Genomic DNA, 22196 nt, shown 5'->3' with positions numbered 1-22196 from the left:
AGCACTAAATTATTCTCAGAAAGAATGCACAAGAGTTTGATTTTAGAGTGCTGCTGCAGTAAAAAGAAAAAACATCAGAATTGCATTTCTGATCTGATCATGTAAAGGTAATCACTTTCTCATCAGATAGTTCAGCGACAAAACTGCAAACGTTCTTGGTTAAAGATGTTTTTTGTTTTTTTTCTAGGGAGCGTGCAAGTCCAAGTTTGTCTGAAAAATTCCATTGTTTGCAAAATGCTCAGAACTCCAGACCAGGACTATTTATTTACCCCTACTGGCCCATATTTCCACCTGCATGTTGAAGGTGTTTATATATAAACTCCCCCAAAAGAGAGGTAGTTCACTCCAAGGTCTCTGTTCTGTCAATCTGGCAATAAAGCTCTGTCATGCTCTCTTTCCCCCCTCTTTGCCCCCCATCTCATTCTCCATCTCTATCTGACTCTGCGTCTTCCATGATAGTTCTCCATCGATCTACGTGTGCCGTGTGAATAGGGGCAGGAACGTTCTGGAAAATGAGAACAGCACAGGACGAGCAAGCTAATACACAGTATGTTTTCCATAAGGTTTTCTATAGCAACATAACAAACCTATATCTTTTTCATGCCAGAACTTGTAGAAAATAAACATCATGAATCTTACATCTTTAACAGTAAAACCTCTCCTTTAAAAATCAAAACATCAAACCTAAAGTATCTCATGATAATTCAGGGCTGTCACATTACTGGAAAAGGACCAATTTTCTGTTTTCTGTAAACTCTACAGGGCAGTGAGAAAGTTTAAACACAAAGAATGAACAAGGAGAAACGATCTAATCTTTGAGTTTGATTGGTAATGTTTGAGTTTGTAGATCATGTTTTGGAAAAAGCATTTCTGAGAGGCAGCTGCTCTGAAGTCTGAGGTTGAGTTTAATACAAATGGGTGGAGCTAAAGATATGTTTATGGCACACAAGGTATCCAAGTGGGACATTTTAAAGGCAAAGAAGGAACTAACAAAGGCGCGCAGCACTGATTTGTATTGTTCCTTGTCCTGACATTCTTAATCTTGCGAGATTTGTAGCTCAGCAACACAACTTGTCTAACGTGTTTCAAATGAAAAGGCCAGATATGGTAACCTGGAAGAAGGATGCATTTTTTTCAGCTAGCATGAAGAACATTATCAGAATGTGATCTATCTCCATGAAAACTCTCCTTCCATTCAGCTTCAGTCTAATATTACTTGCATTCCCAGAAAAAAAAACTATGGCTCTTTGGCTCCATCCACTGAGGTTTAACACAATTAGTGGAACGATTTCTTTTGTGCAGCTCTGCCTCCAACACTTCAGTCTGCATTTTGTAATTTTCTCAAGAGAAAAGCATGTAACTACGCCTTAGTCTCGACAGCGCTTAGCAGTGATGTCATGATTGACTGACTACGTGTTCTCAGTCACCCCCACGCTTTGTTAGACAGGCCGATTCTGCAATCGTGTCATCACTTTGCACCATCTTGTAGATGCTATCGCAACTATCTGCATTCTCCCCGAGAACTTGATATGACCCAGAGTGCTGTGAAGTGAAGAAAAAAAAAAAAGTGGTAGGAATGTCTGCATGTACGAGAATTAAGGGCACAGTTCAAAGGGCTTAGGGATTTCACTGCTGGTCCTCCCTTCACAGTGCACGGCCGCCCTGTAAATGTTATAGGCCACTGTTTTTAAAGGTGCCCTACCTCTGTAAACGCAGACCTATTGTGCTTAATATATGACAGTAATTTTGCATTTTCAAACTAAAACTACGTCAATAAATAAAATTTCAAAATAACATTGTGATGAAAATCATCTCCCTTCAATAAATTTAAAAGACATGTATCCTTTTATTTATCCTCAATTCAAGTGGAGAAAAAAAATGGTTGTCTTTTTTTCCCCCTGTTGTGTATGCTGAGAAAAGAAAACTATTAAAAGTGGCCCATCAAACCTGTCCTCCAGGACTTGCTTGCACTTGTCTCGGCTCAAGTTCAGAAAAAGAGAAAGAGGGCAAAGAGTGGCTGAAAATGAATCATCTAAAGACAAGGAGACAGTGACAAATCCATTTTTAGCTTTAACTCAAACATTTCAGCTCCAGAATGCTAATAACGTCTCGCTTGGTTTAGTCAAACGGTCTCTGAAGAGTGAGTATCACTTTCAGACAGTTCCCTTTTTGTTGACAGGTCGCTGCACCGCTGAAGAAATACCACTGACACCGACCTAACTCCTCCAATATTAACACTTCATACAGTAGAGTAAAGTTATGAGACTTAAGCTGAAGGTGGATTATGTGTGCTTCAGATCGTCCTAACATCTTTGAACATAAATCACATTTTCAGTAGGATGAGACATCTGAAAATAACTTTGTTGCTCATCGAGCAGATCATGGAGATCTCATTATTTTTGTCTTTCAGTCGGTGTAAAAGTCACTGTTGATTAAAATGTTTTGCTCTTTGGTGATCTTATGTGATAGGGTTGGTAGAAAAGAGTTTCTAAAAAGTTTCTTAAATTAAAGGAAAAACCCTGAATAAATGAGTGAAAAACACAACAAACAAATGCAGATGTTTCCACACACACAGGTCACCGAATGGTTTGAGCACTATGAAAATAATGTGAATCATATGTTATGGCTTTTGCAGTCACCACATCTTGACCCAACTCACCGCCTATGGGAGATTTTGAATCGACATGCTAAGTGGCAGTTGTCCACTATCATCATCAAAGCATCAAATGAGGGAATAACTTTTCAGAGAAGGGTGTTTCATCCCCCCAGTAAAGTTTCACACACTTGAAGAATCGAAGCCAAGAAACACTGAAGCTGTTTTGGGAGCACATGGGTTTTTCCTTGAATTTGTCACTCATGTATGTAGATGGGAAGCCCACTCCTTCCTGGTGCATATAACAACATGGGCATCTAATATTTACACTGCTAATTATCTACTGTGACTCATTTGTAGTTATTGCCTGAAAAGGCAGCTCAGCGTGGACAAACACTGTACCAGAAGGTGTTTTGCTCACTTACACTCTGGTTCTGATTATAAAGGAATAGTCTGGTGATAGTCTAATTTTTTCTTTTTGTAAATCCACTATTGTCCAAAAACTATTAAAAACACATCAATTAGCCACGCTGCTGCACAGGCCGACATGTTTCTTTGCTGAACATCAGCACAGTTTATTTTGAGTCAATCCCACAAACACTGCCTTGCTGCCATAAATACTCACTAGAGCACCAAATGTGTATTTCACGGCTGAAAATAGTCCCCAATAAATGTTCTACTTCTGTTTGAATGATGTCAACTGGTTCAGGAAATCACTTATATATCAAAAAACTTTAAAAAAAAAAAAGATAAAAGTTTATGTTTATGAAGGGAAGTTGTAAAGGATTGAGAGTTAGGCTAACACATTGCTGGCTTTGGTCTTTAGTGTCAAATGAAATAGTGATTGATCACTTTGACACAGATTCTCAAGTTATCTAGTGTGATTTTCTTTCTCCAAATTAATTTGGAGAATTAATCCATGCTTCCAGCAGAAATGATTTTACTAATCTGGCTAAACTCTTATGCTGAGACTAGGAATCAGGCCAGGACCCAAAAGCAATAACCCCCAAAACAGGCTAGGAATAACTTCTTTTAATGAAACAAAAATCACTGGAAGTGTCCAGGGCCAGGGAACAAAACTCAAACAACCAAAAATCATCCACGCAGGAGAAAAACACTCAGAAACCAAACCAAATGAAAATACAAAATGTTCTTATATGCAAACAGAGGAAACCAAGGTAAGCCCATGAGGTGAGGGAAAAATGCAAGGCACAGGTACGGGAACAAACACGGGGAAGACACAGACTTGGATACACACTCAGGCATAGAAACAGACTCAGGCATAGACACAGGTGAACTCATCAGAACACAGGGAAACAACCAGACTTAAATACACAAGGCAATGGGCAACAGGTGAAACCAATTAGGGCGGGGCAGGCAATCACAAATGGAGGGAAACAAGACAAAGACAGGAAGTAGAGCAAGACAAGATACACAAGGGCCATGATTTCATATATATATATATATATATATATATATATTTTTTTTTTTTTTTTTTTTTTTTTTTTTTTTAAACATAACCAAAAGAATTCAGAGCCCTCTTGGGGGCTAGGGTCCAGGGCCAGGGAACAAAACTCAACCAAAAATCATCCACGCAGGAGAAAAATACTCAGAAACCAAATCAAACGAAAATACAAAATGTTCTTATATGCAAACAGAGGAAACCAAGGTAAGCCCATGAGGTGAGGAAAAAATGCAAGGAACAGGTACGGGAACAAACATGGCATGGAAACAGACTCAGGCATAGAAACAGGTGAACTCATCAGAACACAGGGAAACAACCAGACCTAAATACACAAGGCAATGGGCAACAGGTGAAACCAATTAGGCAGGCAATCACAAATGGAGGGAAACAAGACAAAGACACACAAGGGCGATGATTTCATATAAATATATATATTTTTCAAAACATAACCAAAAGAGTTCAGAGAACAGCCCTCTTGGGGGCTAGTCATGACAAAACCCGACACACAAAAAAAGAAAATAAAAATCATACACTCCACTGACTTATTTAATCTCCAAATAACAGGGAAGACAAAATGCATGTATTATCCTCATACAACAATCACCATCATTACAGTGACAAAGAGCAGGAATGCTGGAGTTTTCAGTCTGCAACTGGCTCCATCCTCCTATCTTTGGGTAAGTATCCTGCGCGTCATGGGGGAAATCCTTGCCATGTCTCTGAGTGAAGGGGGCTCTCAGCCAGTATCACTGCTCACTGCCAAGGAAAGACTCAACCCCCTGATCCTGGGAAGTGTGCCGCAGTCTTTCTATTTGATGTTGTAATTGTTTCTCCATCTTGGGCAGGAGGCCTGGGACATGTTTTTCTGTAGGAGGAAACACTTGAGCGCCGAGTTCCATCTCTGTAGATGTTTTGGAGATGTGGCAGCAGGTTGTGGTCTGCAGCATATGGGCTCACTTTAAAACCTCCACAAAAGCCTCTCCTTTGAGATAATTGTACCTTGAATTAGACCAGTGAGGCTTTGATTTATCAACACAGTTGTTGACAACAAGTTTCCACTCCTTCAGAATTTCCATTGATAAATCTGCTGCAATAACCAAAACCTGTTAAAATAACACTAAACTGCATGAAATGACACTTAATTCATCGTCCTGGAAAAATTGTCTTTGGTGTAATGAGTTAATGAAAGGATAGTCGTAACAAGGTGGTGGCAGAATAATTTCCTCATGTTGCAAATTTTCAGCTGAGACTCCAAACGTCCTCTAATTATACCGGATGAAGGTAAGCTCTCCTTGACATCTTATAACACTGTGAGTCTTCTAGGAAGCTCACTGAGACCTTTGACCAAACCCATAATTAGCTGTAATATGGGTGTACACAATTCAAATATGGTTACATCAACAATGACATTGAGCAACCGTGGTTTGTCGTTTTACATTTTCCAAAGCTGTTCCAACACATAACATCATCACATGTGGGCTCCACCACATATACCATCATAATTACAACTAATGTCAACAATATTTGACATTAATCACGATCTCGTTTGTAACTATAACCACAAACTGTTTATATTTTCCGTTGTCTTGCTGGCCACAGTAGAGTCAGTCCTCTAGGATGATATTACATTAATTAGAATTTTAAATGCAATTGTGTAAAATAAACACAACAAATAACTGAATGGGTATACAGTATTTTAATCAGTCAAAATCCAAATATCCAGTCTGAAAACAACTAATGTGTGCGCTTACAGAAAATACACAAACCAATCATGTGTACTGATGATTCAGTACCCTCTGTTAGCTATCAGCTAATTGCCTCAGCACTAGTTGCTGAGGCAATTAGCTGATTTAATTCACATACAGAAAATTAAGCAGCTATCCTTTGTGATTATCGATTAACATTACATCACTTTAGATTCATTATCTTTAGGTTTTTGTTGTTTGGTCAAAACAAGCACTTTGAAGATATAACCTTGCTGCAGGGACATGATTTGATAGACATTTTTTTTTTGATGGACATTTTTCTTTTCTGAGAAATTGATCATGAAAATAACTGAAGCGTTTGTTAGAATGAAACGAACAAATGAGTTGCCACTTTTGTTTTTTTGAACTCTTTATTGGTTACAATCAAAAACAACAAACACAATACTAACTCCAGGCCTCACTGATAAGTATGGTACACTCTTTCTGGGTTGCATTCAAGAAGAGCAGATTCAGTAAACGATAATCATGACAAAAACCAGGAAGCAAATACTCCAAGAGTTCATTCTTTTCTTTTATTGTGTTTCAAGTACAGTCTCTGTTTTATCACACAAACTGTGTCCTCGTGTGCTTTCAGTTTGACCCTACTTCACCTTCCCTGTTCTCATCCGCTCTCATCTGTCTGTTGTACATAATGCATTTTCTGCTGCCTGGTTTCCCTTCTGTTTGACTTAACAACTTCCTACTATATTTATAGGCATCACAATACAGACGACAACAGTAACAAGGCAAACAACAGACAACAAAGTTATTTCACACACAGTAGTTACATATTCTCCACAAACTTGCTCACTATTGTAAACCTAGTGGCTGAGTGTTTCAGGTTAGGCAGTGCATTCATTCAGGAAGGGCCATGCTAAGGAAAATGGGGGAGCTATGAGGGGCTTTTTCTTGGCCAGCAAGTCCAGGCTTGGTTGCAGGCCTGTCTGTCCCTACTCAGCGCAAACATGTCAGACATTTCACCACCAGTATGAGCGAGCTAAGGTCCCCCCCATTCCTCTGCTGTAGGTTGAAGTTTCCTCTACCAAGTGCTATAAGCCTGATTTGTGCTCAGCATGATTATCTTGGTAATGCCACATAATTAGCTTTTAAAAGGCGTATGCTTATTCTTTCTAAAAACGGGAAAGCTGATGAGAGACATGAAGGATTCCTGAAATATTTGCAAACTGTGAAACACACATGCATATTTGGAAAGCTGAAAGGCAATGTGTCCAATGTGACCAAAAAATAATCATGTGGGCTGAGTTTCTGACATTGGCAGAGGCAGGCTAAACTGTGCCCTTAACCAGAATCTGGAGTCGGGTTTCACCTTTAAACTCTTGAATGTGGACTCCTACAGTCTGGGCACTACAATTCACGGAGGAGAGACGTCCACTTGATTAATCCACGGGTGTCGGGACAAACAGGTCTCCATTATACAGACACTGGACTCGAGTTATGCAGCTTTCAACAGATCACCACCATGACAGACGACCACTAGCAGGAATACATATGCATTTCAGGAAGTCAGCCCAGCTCTCTTATGAGAAACGTGAAAGCGTGGCTCTGGTTGGAATATACTGAGAACACCCAAAACAAACCCACTTCCCGGCCCAACTGGCATCCACACAAGGGTAGAAATAAGGGAATGTATTTATGAGCATCTGGCTGTGGTTCAGTGAGGTCAGTGCACTGATAGAGTACAAGGATAGATCCCTGCACCTCTACATATTCCAGACGAAGAAGAACCAGCATGGGTTGTAGATCATGTTTTTTTTTGTTTTTGTTTTTGTATTTTTGTTGAACATGTTATAATTTGTAGCATCATAAATATAAACCTCTTTGTGCAAAAGCAGCATCACATTAGTTTGCATGTGTTCTGTCCCATAAGTAAGAAATCAAATCCAGTATGGCTATCAGCCCTGTGCAGTCCTGTGCTTGCACACACACACACACACACACACACACACACACACACACACACACACACACACACACACACACACACACACACACACACACACACACACACACACACACACACATAAAAACACTGAATCTGATTCTCCTGTGTTGTGACATCAATATTCAATCTGTCTTTGGGATTTCTTTGTCAGGACAGCACGATTATGCTGGTAACATTGACTGATATTGAGCTTGGCCTTTGCAAGACGACACATGGTTTTCATAAGCCCATTAATCTTAAAAGGAACAACTGTCAGAAAACATACAGTACCCCTATCCCTGACATAAGAAAGGCCCGTCCAAGGCCTTGATTTCTGGTTTGGCGGAAAACGATATCACACTGCCTCCGATAGAAGGCCTTGAATGTCCCTTTGCAGAATTTTCCACTATGGATCTCGCATTCTCAAGCTTAGACGCAAAGAATTATACCACAACTGCAATTCACAACACGCGACTGGATTTACTGCTCAAAGAGGGTCATTTGAGGAATCACTGATTTTTATTATTACAGGTGTCTTAAAGCTCAGCCTAAGTGAAGAAACCAAACGAAGGCTAAGTGAGGTTTCGTCTGAGAGACGACGCGATGAGTGAAATGAAAAGCTCCAAAGCTAAAAGTCAAAAGTTAATCGTGAGCATTACAGCAGAATTGTGAATTAAAAATACAAGGTTAATGTCAATTTCCACATGTGACCCAGTGTTTTCGACTCCCTGGGCTGATTTCCAAGTAGGACAGGCATGAATCAGCAGCAGCCGTGGATGGAGTCTGAAGTGCTCCAAAAGTCATTAAGGTTCCTCCTCTTAATTGGCAACAGACCCAGCCCAGCGAAGCCCCGCTGCCAAACAACAACCATGCATGGGAGTATAAAAAAGGTGCATTTAATAATGTCTAGAACAGCTCTCTGGCAGAACAGACGGGATAGACTATGGGCATGAGTGTTAATGATGTAGTAACAAAACAAATGAGTAGGTATGCAGCCTTGTCAGAGAGTATACCTCATTAAAAAGTTTTTTTTTCAATATTAAATAAAGTTTATGTGATTTAGTCTCTATTGCAGGTGTTGCAGTCTATTTTCAGCCCTCTAAAATGTTTTAGCCAACCCTATCACCAGATAGGAAGACAAGTTTACAACCATGACAGTGAGGACACACCTTTGGTTTTCCTTAAAATGATCATATCAGACGACAGCAGTGCATTTATCCATACACAATAAAGAATTTCTCATGCGCTTCTATAGTGCATGGAAATAAAAAAAAAAAACAAAACAAAATATTGATTTGCTAGCTGGCCCAAAGTAAGAGTTTATCTGTCACTTCTTTAGCGTGCAGGGCTATAGCTACTGTTTACTGCCATAGAGGGAGCTCTTCATAATGCTCTCACTCTCCTTTATTATCATGCAACCCAGAGGCTCACTATAGTCAGTCTTGGTCTCACCTCTATGCCTCATGTGACATCATCAAGTTTAAAAGATGACAAAAACATCAGCATGAATGTCAATGTAAAAAAAAAAAAAAAATACAGAAGGCCATAAACCCTGCATGATAACTTGGCACAGTATAGCAGGACAAAATACAGTATTTCTGCCTAGTCATCACTGTCAGTGACTGCTGATGATGGAAACGTCGACCAGAAAAGATCTGAGACAAGAACAAGTTTTTACAGCTGAGTTTTTTCCAGAGAAATGGAAATAATTCATCTTGGAATCTATAAATCAGGCAGAATACACAGTCACACTGTATATTACATTTTTCCTTTGGACATTTAACTATAGGATGTAATGTACCATCGTTTTTCAATTTAGTGTAATGTGCATCACATTTTGACCTCTTGATCTTTATCTAGATAGTGATGGTAAATTAATTCCATGTCTGATAAAGAGACTGGTCACACCTTGAATCTTTATTAGTCTGATAGCAGATGCTTAACATGTGTATGCTTATCAGTAATACTTGTTTAAAGTTATCTTTTCCAGAACAGGTTGTCATCTAACTGAAATTACTGTTACTGCTTCCATTTAGACCTCACGTGTTTTATCGTAATTAAGTGCATCGTGATAAGAGCAGCCACTTTTTTTTTTTTTTTCAGTTACTATAGTGCATTAAATGACATTGTTCCAGAGGAAATAGCTGCTGTAGTGCAGGTCTGTAAGTCTTATAATTTGACCTTACTTAAAACCATTCACACTTGCTTAGACATATATATATATGGACTAGGTGTGAATGCCAGCACATAATCTGGCACCAACATTTTATGAATATGAAACGATGTCAGTATTTTTAGTTTTAAGTGTCACCTCCTTTGAAAAGCTCACTGTCAACCTCGCCTGGTTCAGGAAAGAGATCTGATTCTCTTCATCAGTTATGCCATCTCAATAATTTTAATCTGTTTCAGTCATGTCTTTCTCTTCCAATGGGGCATCAGGTTAAATTCACAGATGCCTTTAAGATAACGATGCTGCATGTCACAATTCCTCTGCACACCCACAAGTTTTATAAGACTTTAGATTTACAAATCTTTGCCCTAACAAAATGAGGACCCAGGTGCCATTTCTAGTCTGGTTTCTTTTTCTTTTGATCAACACTTTTTAAGTTGCTATTTTTATTGTTTGGATGAAATTGATGAAGAAAGCTGATGGGGAAAATTGACTGATTGCCAATGCTGACTGATGCCTGACTGCTGATCCTCTTAGGATGTTTATATCTGTGAGAAAACTGTCACAGAGAATCTCCATCAGTAAAATATACCAACAGATGCCATAATTCCACATCAGAGCTGAGTCTGAGTGCTATCACTCAAGTCTGTTTACATTTTGTGATGCCAAAGAGAAAAAAAACAACTCCTCTGTATCTTCCCAACATGTTTCCACTTTAAATCAGAACAAGATTTGTCCCTAACAAATATGTCGTGGAGTCCCAAGGACAGTTAGTGGCATGAAATTACAACAAAGTGAAACCACACATTTCAGATGGAGTAGTTTTTGTCAGATGGCACACTAATGTAATGGGTAAGTTCCTGTTTAATTAGCTCTAACTGAAACATATTGTAGCCTTAATAGCCTTTGACATGTCATGCAACTTTTTGCATGAAACAAAACAAAACAAATAGACAAAAACTTCCTGTCTACCCAAGATTTAGAAGGGGTTAAATATTTGTCTTTTCCTCAGCGTCTCTCCAAAAGGAGTCAAAGCACATGCATAATCCTCAGGTGTCTCCCTTACTGTAACAATTAGAAGTACATGAAGACACATGAGACGTGTTTAGTGAAGGTCACAAGCAATTACCCAGCCTGGTAAAAGCTGGCATGTCTCACATGGCACCGCTGCACGCCCTCATTAGGCGTGTTCTGCAGCTCAGAGTTGGTCTTGTGGCTATAAAAGAACTGAGCTCACTGGCTTTCCAAGCTTCCTTTTAGCAGAACTTCACCAGCAGGAGCACAAAGAAACTACACATCACCACCTCTGGATCAGATAGGAACGGACAAACCTTTTTTTGTAGAGGAGGGGGGGGGGGCTCTTAACTGAGGAATCGGTGTGTTTCTTTACAGGTTTGGCTTGGTTGGCTCTCAACAGGATAAACAGTGATCCCCCCCTCCTCCTTCCTAATAATGAGCAACAAGGCTTTATTAGCTTTAGGACTACGTGTGAAACTTTAGGTTTGGTGAATTGGTTTTTACATTACAAAAAGTGATATAGGTGACAGCCAGAACAGCTGCTGCATACTTTTTAGTCATTCCATTCATTTGCACCAGAGCAAACAAATAGACAAGAAACGCCTCTGTGACACATAGTTTGCTTTTGTCTACACTGTTTTGGTCCTTATGAAAATATGAAGGAGCAGGAGGTTTTCTCCAACACACTTTGTTTTAAACTTATTGCCTCATTTTGGTCCTCTGTGTGCTAAATGCAGGCAATCTGGACCCTGTCTAATAATTTCCATACTGAGCACTGAGATCACTAAACTCACAAACACTAAATCAAAACCGTAGGCACACACACACAAAAAAAAGGCTCTTCAATAAAACACTATGGTTCAACCAGTTGTGGATAGAAAATCGAAACCATGTCAAAAAATCATGTATAGATTGTGCCTTTTTTTTTTTCTAAATGGGAAAAACACATTTGTGTGAACATGGTTATAGTGTTTACCTGAGGAGAGATAAGAAGCCAGTGTTGAAAATGCTGCACATTATCAGGACTAACTGCATCACAGCTACTGGATAGTTAGAAGTTTGGTTTTTTTTCATGCCAAGGAGACAGCGAGGCCTTGGTCGTGTTAGAGCTGCACACACAGACGCACACACACACACTTGAATACATACAGGTATCTTTTATTGATTTCAGCTCTCTAACATTTACAAACCAGCTCATGAAGTAACATTAGCGCAATTGCACCTGAAAGATCACTATAATAATCATTTCCACTTCACGTTCATACACACACACTCTCTCTGCCCCTGAGAGACAATGAAAAATAGAACTTTAAATTCGCCTTAAGACTTTAAAGACAAAGCACACTTGAGGAAGCGAATCCTTTGATGACACTTAAAACCAGCATCAATATTTACCGACGGGGGTCGTTGCACCTTGCGAGTGTCAGGTGTCGATCGGATGAGTTAAGGTGTGTGTGATGTTAAGGCGATCTGGGAGGAGGTTTTACACTTTGAAGACCTCTGTCTGTTTGAGGGCTATTAATTATCTTATGTAATAAACACATTTTATAATGAATTAAATCATTTGAAAGAAAAATGTTTGCAACATAAAAAAGGCCTGAACGAATTTAAGCATATTTTCTGTGCACCAGTAAAAAGACTTATGACTTATTTTAGCATTATATGATATAAATTCGAGGGCAGATATTAAAGCGCATTGTGCTTGTATTACACTGCAACTTAAAAAGACGGACCAGAAGAAATATATAGTCCATGCACATGAATGAGCCCTCATCTTTTAGGTAACAGAATTAATATTATTGAAATATAGAAAAAGTCGTCGATGTAGTTTAAAAAGAAAAAAAAGTCACAAAGAACATTCAACTGGAACAATGATAGAAATGAAACCTGCAGGTAAATATGACCATTAGTCAGTGATCATCAAAATCAGACAAAAGAACCACCGATCTCAACATGAATCTATTAGAGGGTATTACAGGGAAATGTATATTTAAAGTTTCTCTTCCATTCTTAAAATAAACACAGTCCATTACTTAAATCATGCGCCCCGATGTGCACAATGATTTCAGTTCGTGTTATTTCAGGTCAGCCCAGAAGACGTCGTCTGAACAACTGAAAAAAAAAAAAAAACTTGGTTGGGCATTATTCAGCAGCTACCTGAGCCTCTGAAAACTGCACCTCGAAGATTAAACAGAAAGAAGAACAGGGCCTTCTAAAGAAGCGTATGGATGTATGGCACATAGGCTTTGCGTCGCGCACCATCACATTTTAAAAATGCAATACCAAGAGCTGTGAATTTGCTGTTTGTGTTTATGCTGCAGTATTTATGTGGGCATATATTGTATGAATACACTATGCATCCTGGAAAATGAGGGGAGCCGTTCAAGATTGTTTTTGTTTTGTCACACATGACAAACCTAAGGAGACGGTTGCAAAGCCGTACACCTGATATACTGTGCGTGCAGAATTCATAACTGCACCAACGGCTGTGGTCTTTTCTAAAACATGGATTATTCATTTATATTTATTTCATATTCCCTTTATCCCCTAATAAATGTCTGTACAGATGAACGTCCTTATACGGATAAATTCAAACACAACATTAAGAAAATTATTTAGCAAAGCAGCTGGAGATTCCAGTCGAATAGTCCAGTCGTTGGATTTTGTATGATTCTTATTGTTTATTTAACCCACATAGCCTGAATTTACACTGCAGAAAAACGAATCTGCTGCAAGGTACATTTTTGCCTTTGATATCATTTAAACCATCTGAGCGCCTGAAAAAAGAAAATAAAAAACAAACAAAACAAAGCAAAACAAAAAAACGAGATGTGCTCGTTTTTAATCTACCAACCCTGTAAAGGTGGATGTCTGGAATAAACAAAAAAAAAAAGAAAGAAAAAAGAAAAAGAAAAGAAACTAGGAAACAACTAAATAACACACAAGTAATAATTCTATTTAACTGGTGTGATATATAGATGCATGCATCTTTGCTTGCAATGTGTCTGTCTATTAGAGTTTTTCCAAAGATTGTCTCAGATCTAACAATAAAACCTGGATGCAATTATATCATGTCAGAAAACGATTATAGCCTCGTGATGTAATCCATCCATTAACACGGGAAAAACATCGTAACAGAAAACATTCGTATTCAAACGTTGCTGAACAACATTACAGGAAAAAATGCACAATGAGTAAAATAATTTGAGATTAAATATTTAAAATAATAATCATAATAATAAAACGGACTCGTTAAGGAAACTGGTTAAAGAAATATAAATATAAGGCGCAAATTAATTGCAAGGAAACGTGTTTGTCTTTTGTTTTCTGGTGAAACATGGCGACACGGGTTTACCTACCCCGAGAACAGTGCACAAGTCAAAGAGGTAAGTCAGCGTGCTGATAAAGCCATGTAATTCCTATGTTGTCCAGATGAGGGGAGTCCTGCCAGCCAAGCCAAAGGAGAAAAGACGGGGAGACACACAGAAACATGGAGGGAGTGAGCGACAGTGACACAGACAGAAAGAGACAGAGGAAGATTTTTAAATACCGGTTACTCAACCAACAATTTATACTCAGCAGCAACAGATGAGGTTTCCTCCACAGTGTCCCCGTACATCAACACCCCGCAACATGCATGCAAATGCAGCATGCAAATAACAGAAGGATATTTAGTCTCTTGATACCCAGACAAACTGAAAGTCCACGATGAAAGAAAAAAAATACTTTTTCCATCACCAGTATCTAACTTAAAGGCGACCTCAAAGCTCCTCTGACCCAACCTGATGCTTTCCATGTGTCCTGCTCCCAGATCTGGATGGTGTAGTGGCCAGGAGACAGAGAGGAGAGGGGTGGGTCGGGGTGGGAGTGGGGGTGGTGAGCTGGGGGGGGTGGGGGTGTTGGAGGGGGTAAGGACACTGCACCTTGTTACCATTGGGTCGACTGTTAAGTTTTACAAGTAACGTTTTGCGAGCTTATAAACGATACCTTCTAAACTTGCACAGGAAACTCCGAAAACATGCTGTGATAATGTATGTCTCTGGAATCCAGTCGATATCCCATAGTCTGGGAGCGCTGCGATCTACAGAGGTATCGATTACATGAGCCCCTTCCCATGTTTGATGCTCTGACACTTGGCTTATAAAAAGGACTCAGCCTGCTCGTGTGCAAGTCTCCTTTTGCTCTGATGGTCAAAACGACTCGATTCTGGAGGTTCCCATCTTCACTCTGCCCAGCACCGCTCAGTTACATGCTCAATTTATCCACAAATATGCAGGGGAAAAAAAATCTTATGGTAAAATACAGTATTACGCATAAACAGAATTGAAAGAGCCACTAAGGGAAATACATAAATGTATTTTTTTTATAGTATTGGCCTATAAGATGGCACTGTCTTCCACAGGCAGATCATTTCTGTGGCACTGGTGTTAATTTCACGGGAGGAAAAACGTTTATGCAATATGGTTTTAAATTTGCCAAGTTGTAACCTACGTAACTATCTAGGTGAATTAAGACCACACGTTTTCTCATGTGTCATGCCTATCAGTGAGGCATAAAAAGCATCACGTGCAAGCATAAATATCAAAAAGATTTAGGGGACTGATGCAGTTCAATCCTCGCTACACCCTCTCCTTTAGTAAATCATATTAAATTGATACTACTCCCAGTGAAGCACACTAAAAGATGTGGGTTACTAATATATGTGTCATCTGTGAAAAGTGGTTGAACCTTTATTTCAGAGCTGAAAACTTTGGTAACCAGTTCCGGAAGGTTCACCCTACACTGTATACCTTGTGTGTGTGTGTGTCCTATAGTGTTTCAGTCCTCACCAGAAGGCTGCATGTTGCATGAAACGTCTCCCTTACTGCGACTTCCCCTATTGCAAAAAAATATTCAAGGAGGGTGCACGACTCCAACCGGATGGGGTTTGCATTGGCTGACAGCGTTTCCAGCTCTGGACGACCAATGAAACCAAAGCAGAGGCTCGGCGTATAACAGCGAAGATTGACGTGGAGAATTAATTCCAGCAAACTCCGCACTCCCCGGGATAACTTCAATTTGCTTTTATCGGATGAAGATCACTTTGGTGCCGTTGTACCTTGCAGTCACTTGCTTCCAAAAAAAAAAAAAAAAAAGAGAAGAAGAAGAAGGGGGCACGCGCTGCAGTCGGAGGAGATTTGAAGAGGTCTCTGCTTTTTCCTCTTCTGGGGCTCATTCCTCAAGTTCCCCCTTCCTTCTCTGCCTTCGCTCGGACGCATTCAGCCATTTGAAGGGGCACCTACATTTCCCGGCATCTCGAAACATATAGGCAAATGGGTAAGCCTGAGTGAGCATCTGCATGCTTCAGTGGCAGAAGGGCTTATGGAACCGTATCCAGACTCAACACGCCAGCGTAAAGACAGAAATAAGCATACTTTTCTCTCTCTCTCTCTCTCCAAGCTCACATTATGTGCAAATGAAGAAGGTCTTTTAGCGACAGCTTGTCAAGTTTATTTCACGGTGGATTTTTCCAGCTCCATTCAGCAGACAACTGCTGTCTGCTCAAAGCTTTAAATCTTAAATGGAAACACACCACCAATTATCCTATGAAAAGCCTTTTCTTTGAGCTCTCCATGTCTATTCCTTCAAGCTCGCCATTTTTAATGTTGTTTTTGTTGTATACGCAGGGGATGGTGGAGAGTAAACCCAGCTTCACGGTTTACACACTTAAAAAAAAAAGAGCAAAATAGCGGTTGCCAACCAGTTGTTACCAGTCTGTGTAGGGTGACACATTTTATACAACTTCATAACCTCAGTTTATGGTGTGAATTACAGCAGCTGGTCTGTGTCAAACGGGTGCATGCTGAGCATTTTCAGGTTGTCTTGTATATGAATAAGTAATCAATAGAATTGCTTTGTGAAAATATGTTTTGTGGAAGCTCATGAGTGCTTTACAATTCTAACAAATTCTATTATTGTTGACTATAATAGTAGATTTGTGTGCAGTGTAAATATGTTACCTGTGTGTGTGTCTCTATTGTTCTGCAGAGCAAACCTATGGAGAGGTGAACCAGTTAGGTGGCGTGTTCGTCAATGGGCGACCTCTGCCCAATGCCATACGGTTAAGAATAGTGGAGCTGGCTCAGCTCGGGATCAGACCCTGTGATATAAGCCGGCAACTCCGAGTCTCCCACGGCTGCGTGAGCAAGATTTTAGCGAGGTACAACGAGACGGGCTCCATCTTACCCGGTGCCATCGGTGGAAGCAAACCACGGGTCACGACGCCTAACGTGGTGAAAAATATCAGGGAATACAAACAAAACGATCCCGGGATCTTTGCCTGGGAGATCCGGGACAGGCTTTTGGCAGATGGAGTTTGTGACAAGTACAATGTCCCGTCGGTTAGTTCCATCAGCAGGATTTTACGCAACAAGATTGGAAATCTCTCCCAGCCCAACCAGTATGAGAGCAGTAAGCAAGCCTCGGCGCAGGCCGGTCTCCCTTACAACCACATATACCCTTATTCCTACCCCAACACCATGTCTCCTAAAATGAGCAGCCCTCCTGGAGTACCCGTGACGGCTGGACATGTGAGCATATCCAGGGCCTGGCCTTCTGCACACACCGTCAGCAACATCCTCGGCATACGAGCCTTCATGGATCCTGCAGGTAAGGAAAACGCAACCGCTTTCTGTTCCGTGAGAAATCTTAGGCCTGTGAGTCTCAGTGTCATACATGCAGAGCCTTTAGCTCTCACTGTTCTCAAATAAGAGCTTTAAAAAAAAAAAACCTGTGCAGCTGGTGATTAGTGTGTTATTCTGCGTGATGAATTACCGTATCACCCCGCACAACCTGTTCTGGCAACTGGCTGGACAATTTGTCCATTAGAAGTTGTACAGGCCTCAGTTTCAACATTCAGCCAGAACGTAGTAAGGCCACTCTCAATGGGCCTTTTCATAGGATGATGCGTTTGCAAACACCTTGCTCACCTGCTATATCCCCTCTAATCCTTCAGATAGTCATTACAGGCATTTTTCTTTGCCTGTCTGGTCCTTTAGCCGCTGTTTTCATGCGCTCTGAGCCAGCAGATTCTTTTGTGCCACAAGGGACAGCATTTATTTATTGTTTTTTATTTTTTTATTTTTTACAAAATACGTTTACAATTACATGTTAATATCTAATTTTAAAAAATCTGGTTGAAATAGCTAGACACTGCACACACTTATCTACAAGAGAATATTGCTTTTTTACGCAAACTGATAAGAATAAGTTGGGTATTATTGGGTGTAATAAATCTATACAATTATCAATGGAAATTGTTAAATGAAAGAATATTTATATTTTTTTCAGGAAGTTAAAACTCAGGCCTAATTCTATAATACAGAAGTATTAAAAACAAATACAAACTTTAAAACAAATAGAATAATTAGTATAGTAAATAATATATTTGCTGGAGTATCCTTAACATAGAAAATATTTTAGATAGGCCCTGAAATTTAAAAATGAAATTTGTTTAACAGCCCAGGCACGCTAATGGGTTAAGCGTTTAAAGAATGGTCACGATTTCTATAAATAATTATGAATCTAAACGTGAGGCTGCACTTTTCGTATTGGTTTGTTTTATTTTCCACATTTCAGCATTTTGACTTTTTTTTTTTTTTTGTCAAATATATATATATCTTTGACATTAAATTACTGTTTCTAAATCAGCCATTGCTGGGACGGAAGGATATCCACCAAAAATGGAGGAGTGGAGTAGCGTCAACAGAGCAGCTTTCCCAGCGGCCCACACAGTCAACGGGATTGACAAGTCAGCCATTGACGCCGACATAAAATACGCTCAGGTAAAAATAAATAGATAAATAAATAAAAATATTAGAATATCTATACAGCCTGTAACAAGTGTGCACACTCTGTATTGCCATGGGCTATTCATGTCATTTCTTGTCTTTATGGGAAACTATCCAAGTGTTTACTGCCAAAATGGGCAGAGGCCTTCAGTGTATTATTGCTGTCGCTACAAAGGCCTGTGGCAGAGCTGTGGAAAAAGTTTCCATATCAGAGACCCTCAAACTGAGTCACACAAGGCTACAGGCTTCAGTTTGATAAGAGTTTACCCCTGAGAGTCTCATCCGGCAGGGTTTTATTACTTCTGATTAAATGCTTGCTCGTGTGTTAGGACTTAGATGAAAGACAGAGGAGACCTAGTTGTGTATACAAACTCTAATTGGACTCCTTTATAGTAAATGGAACTATAGTGAATCTCGTGTATTCCCCAGTTTGCTTGCCTCTACTTCTAAAACCACTCAGACACCATCTTTAAGAACCACCGCTGCAGGCCACACGCCACTGTCACATACAATTATAACTACTGTACGTTTTTGGGTGTGTGTGTGTGTGTGTTTGTGCTTACGTCGTCTTGTCCGTTTGCCTGCAGCCTTCCTCGACATTGTCCAGTTATGTCTCGGCGTGTGCTTACTCTCCCACCAACCAGTACGGGGTGTACAGCGGGTCAGCAGGAGGCTACGTGGCCCCGGGCCACCACCACTGGCAGCCGCAGAGCCCGGCCCTGTCCCACCCAGGCAGCGGGATGGGCATGCATGCAGGGGAGATCCACTCGCCGATGGCCTTCAAGCACCAGCAGACCCGAGAAGGTACATAGCATGGATGGGGACCGGTACCACAGCTTAATGTGAAAAATGGTGACAGATGTTTAAAAAAAATATTCTCTCCATAACACAGTTTTGCTAAGGTAGATTAACAGATATTATTATTATTACCATCATTATTATTATTATGCCTCTTTGTTATTTTTAAAAATGTATCACATCAGCTTAGATCCAGATCGAGCTGTCTCTCTCTCTCTCCCTCCCCCTTTCCTTTCTCACGCACACACTCAGTGAGCAATGACCTCAACGACTGTAAACATTTACCAAATCCCAAATGAAGTCTAATTATATGTCAATTATTAAATATTGACCCTCCAGCCTTGGCCAGCGCCAGGCCTGCCAGGTGGTCCGAGGACATTTTTACGAATACAAAATGAGGGAAAATAAATTTAATTAAGATTAAAAAAAAGGACAATGTTTGTTAGTAGGTTAATCATGTAGACTATTGCTGAATATTCTGTTGGGTTAAAGCAGTTCAGACCTGCTGCAACTTGCTGACGATATAATTCACGTTAGATGCATTTATGTTGAAGAGTAAATAATCATTTTGATGGGGAGTTGCATGCACAGGCTCACTCTGTTTCTCCTTTGTGTTGTGCAGGAGACAGAAAACCGCCCAGTCCCCTGAGCAAGCAGCAGCAGCAGCAGCAACATGAAGACTTGAACAGTGTGCATGGACTCAGTCTCCCTACCTCATCATCATAACCGGGATTTATACCACCTTAATTACCAGACCCATTTAACTGAACTCATTTCAACAACTCCAACAGTAAGTCTGAACATTAACGGCTTGTTCCCCCGGGTGTTTGTAGCTTACAGTCAAACACAGGCCTGTTCACATGCATTATGAATACAGTGTAGCTTTATCGGCCTTCATGGCCACATGAATGTAAGCTTGCATGGATGTATCGGTGTCTCCCCTCATTGGTTGATAGTTGTTTTGTTTTGTTTTTTTAATCCATTTGAAATACTTCACGTTTCTAGACTGTATATTCTCTTATGGAGACTGCAGGATAAAAGAAAATACTTTTTTTTGACCGTCAATTCTGTCATGGATGATTTCTCTACAAAACCAAAGGCTATTCTATAATCCGTCATATATTATATTAATTTGTGGCCATGATCTCGATCCTACAGTAACTCAACGATGTGAACAAAGAAATAAATTGTCTAAATGTAAAATATTTGCCAAAGCTTTAATTATATATTTTTATAATTTCATTGTAAATATTAAAAAAAAATAATAAAATAAAGGCTTTCTTAAATGCCACACTACGGTCTTGCAGCCCACATTATTTCAGCAGAGGTGCATTGTTTGGTTCCTGTTATGGTAGAAATTAAATTCGTTGCATATGTCTGTTCACCACAGTGTCGATGAAGGCGCTGGTATTAGTTGAAAGACAGAGGAACAATGGGTAAATTCAAGTTTTCTGCTAACTCAAGTGGTTTTCGGTTGTGTTGCAACCACTGAGGGCCTCATCCCCCAAATCACCTCGTCTTCTTTCTGCTCTTTACGCTGTTGACAGTCTGGAATTCGGCCTAGAGTTTCCCAAACTCTCTGTACCTGCACTTTATTCCACTGCAGATGTCCTTCCTACTGGAGATGACGGAAATAATGACTTTTCTGGACTGTAGTTTAATCTGGACATTGGCAGTGACAGTTTACTTTCCCCGGGGCTTTAATGGCCTAAAACTTCAATTTTGATCAGTGATGACAAATTAAGTGAATAACCCAAGTGTAGCCAGTCTGATATGAAAACATTTCCATATTCTAATGTAGAACATGAAAGCGATATATTGAGGGTCGTTACACTTCTGGGAGAAGTAATTTCTTTACTCAGGTGTAACCTCCCTACACTTCCACAGTGCTCCCCACAGGCTGGGTGCCTCTACAGATGCTATCTGAGTTGTAACTGATACCTGCCGTGATGGAAATCTGAGGGTCTGTTAATGGCACGTTAATGAACGGTGCGTGCAGGAGAGCGGCTGACACTCCAAATCCACCCACATGCAGCCTCAGGGAAATGTTTTCCCGTATAGAAATCACGAGAATTTTTTTTCCTATACAGACCTAACTAAGCTCTATTCACTCTCGCTGAACATTTTATTCCAGTGGCCTGTTTACCCTGTGCCCGTCCGAAAGAAAAGCCTCCTCACAGCTTTTGTTACTGGACTGTGCGTCACTGAATATTTCTGGTGACCTTAATTTATTTTTATTTTTTGTATCTGACCTTTCTGTTAGGCTCACATCTATGAGAAGCCTGTTCCTTTTTTATGGTGTTCATTTGACCCCATATTAGGACCTCTTTATGATATTTCTGTCCAATAGTACACCCCAAAATATCACATATAATCCCATAGTTTTGTACAGTGTGCAAATGTTGTCATATAAGGCCTTTTAGTATTATTATTATATTATTTCGTTATTATTAAAACGTTGGCTCAGCTCAGTAGAAAAAGCAAGCAAGCTAAGTCTCAGACAGTTTAACGTGTTATGTCGCTTTACATTTTATTGGCATGATGCGCTTTATCTTTCAGGTCAGACGTGTGTGAAAAAAATATTTTGTTTTATCACATAGACATTGTGAAAGTTGAGTCGTTTTTCTTTTTTTTTTT

At 39.9% G+C, this 22196-nt stretch overlaps 1 protein-coding gene across 2 annotated transcripts; it reads left to right on the top strand.

The window, feature by feature from the left end:
- Positions 1-15885: 15885 nt before the first annotated feature.
- pax1a (paired box 1a) lies at positions 15886-20850 on the top strand. 2 transcript variants are annotated; one of them, XM_041060579.1, is made up of 5 exons: positions 15886-16248; positions 16960-17580; positions 18622-18755; positions 19406-19565; positions 20182-20850. In XM_041060579.1, the coding sequence occupies exons 1-5, from the start codon at positions 16245-16247 to the stop codon at positions 20283-20285; spliced, it is 1023 nt and encodes a 340-aa protein (XP_040916513.1). In that variant the 5' UTR covers positions 15886-16244; the 3' UTR covers positions 20286-20850. The 2 variants fall into 2 exon arrangements, with proteins under 2 accessions (XP_040916513.1, XP_040916512.1); XM_041060578.1 differs by having other exon boundaries at positions 15897-16248; positions 19349-19565.
- Positions 20851-22196: the final 1346 nt, after the last annotated feature.

The sequence above is a fragment of the Toxotes jaculatrix genome, chromosome 17, assembly GCF_017976425.1.
Source record: "Toxotes jaculatrix isolate fToxJac2 chromosome 17, fToxJac2.pri, whole genome shotgun sequence".
Lineage (NCBI taxonomy): Eukaryota > Metazoa > Chordata > Actinopteri > Toxotidae > Toxotes > Toxotes jaculatrix.
Note: the sequence above shows the minus strand (reverse complement) of the source record. Positions and strands in the feature narration are given on the sequence as shown.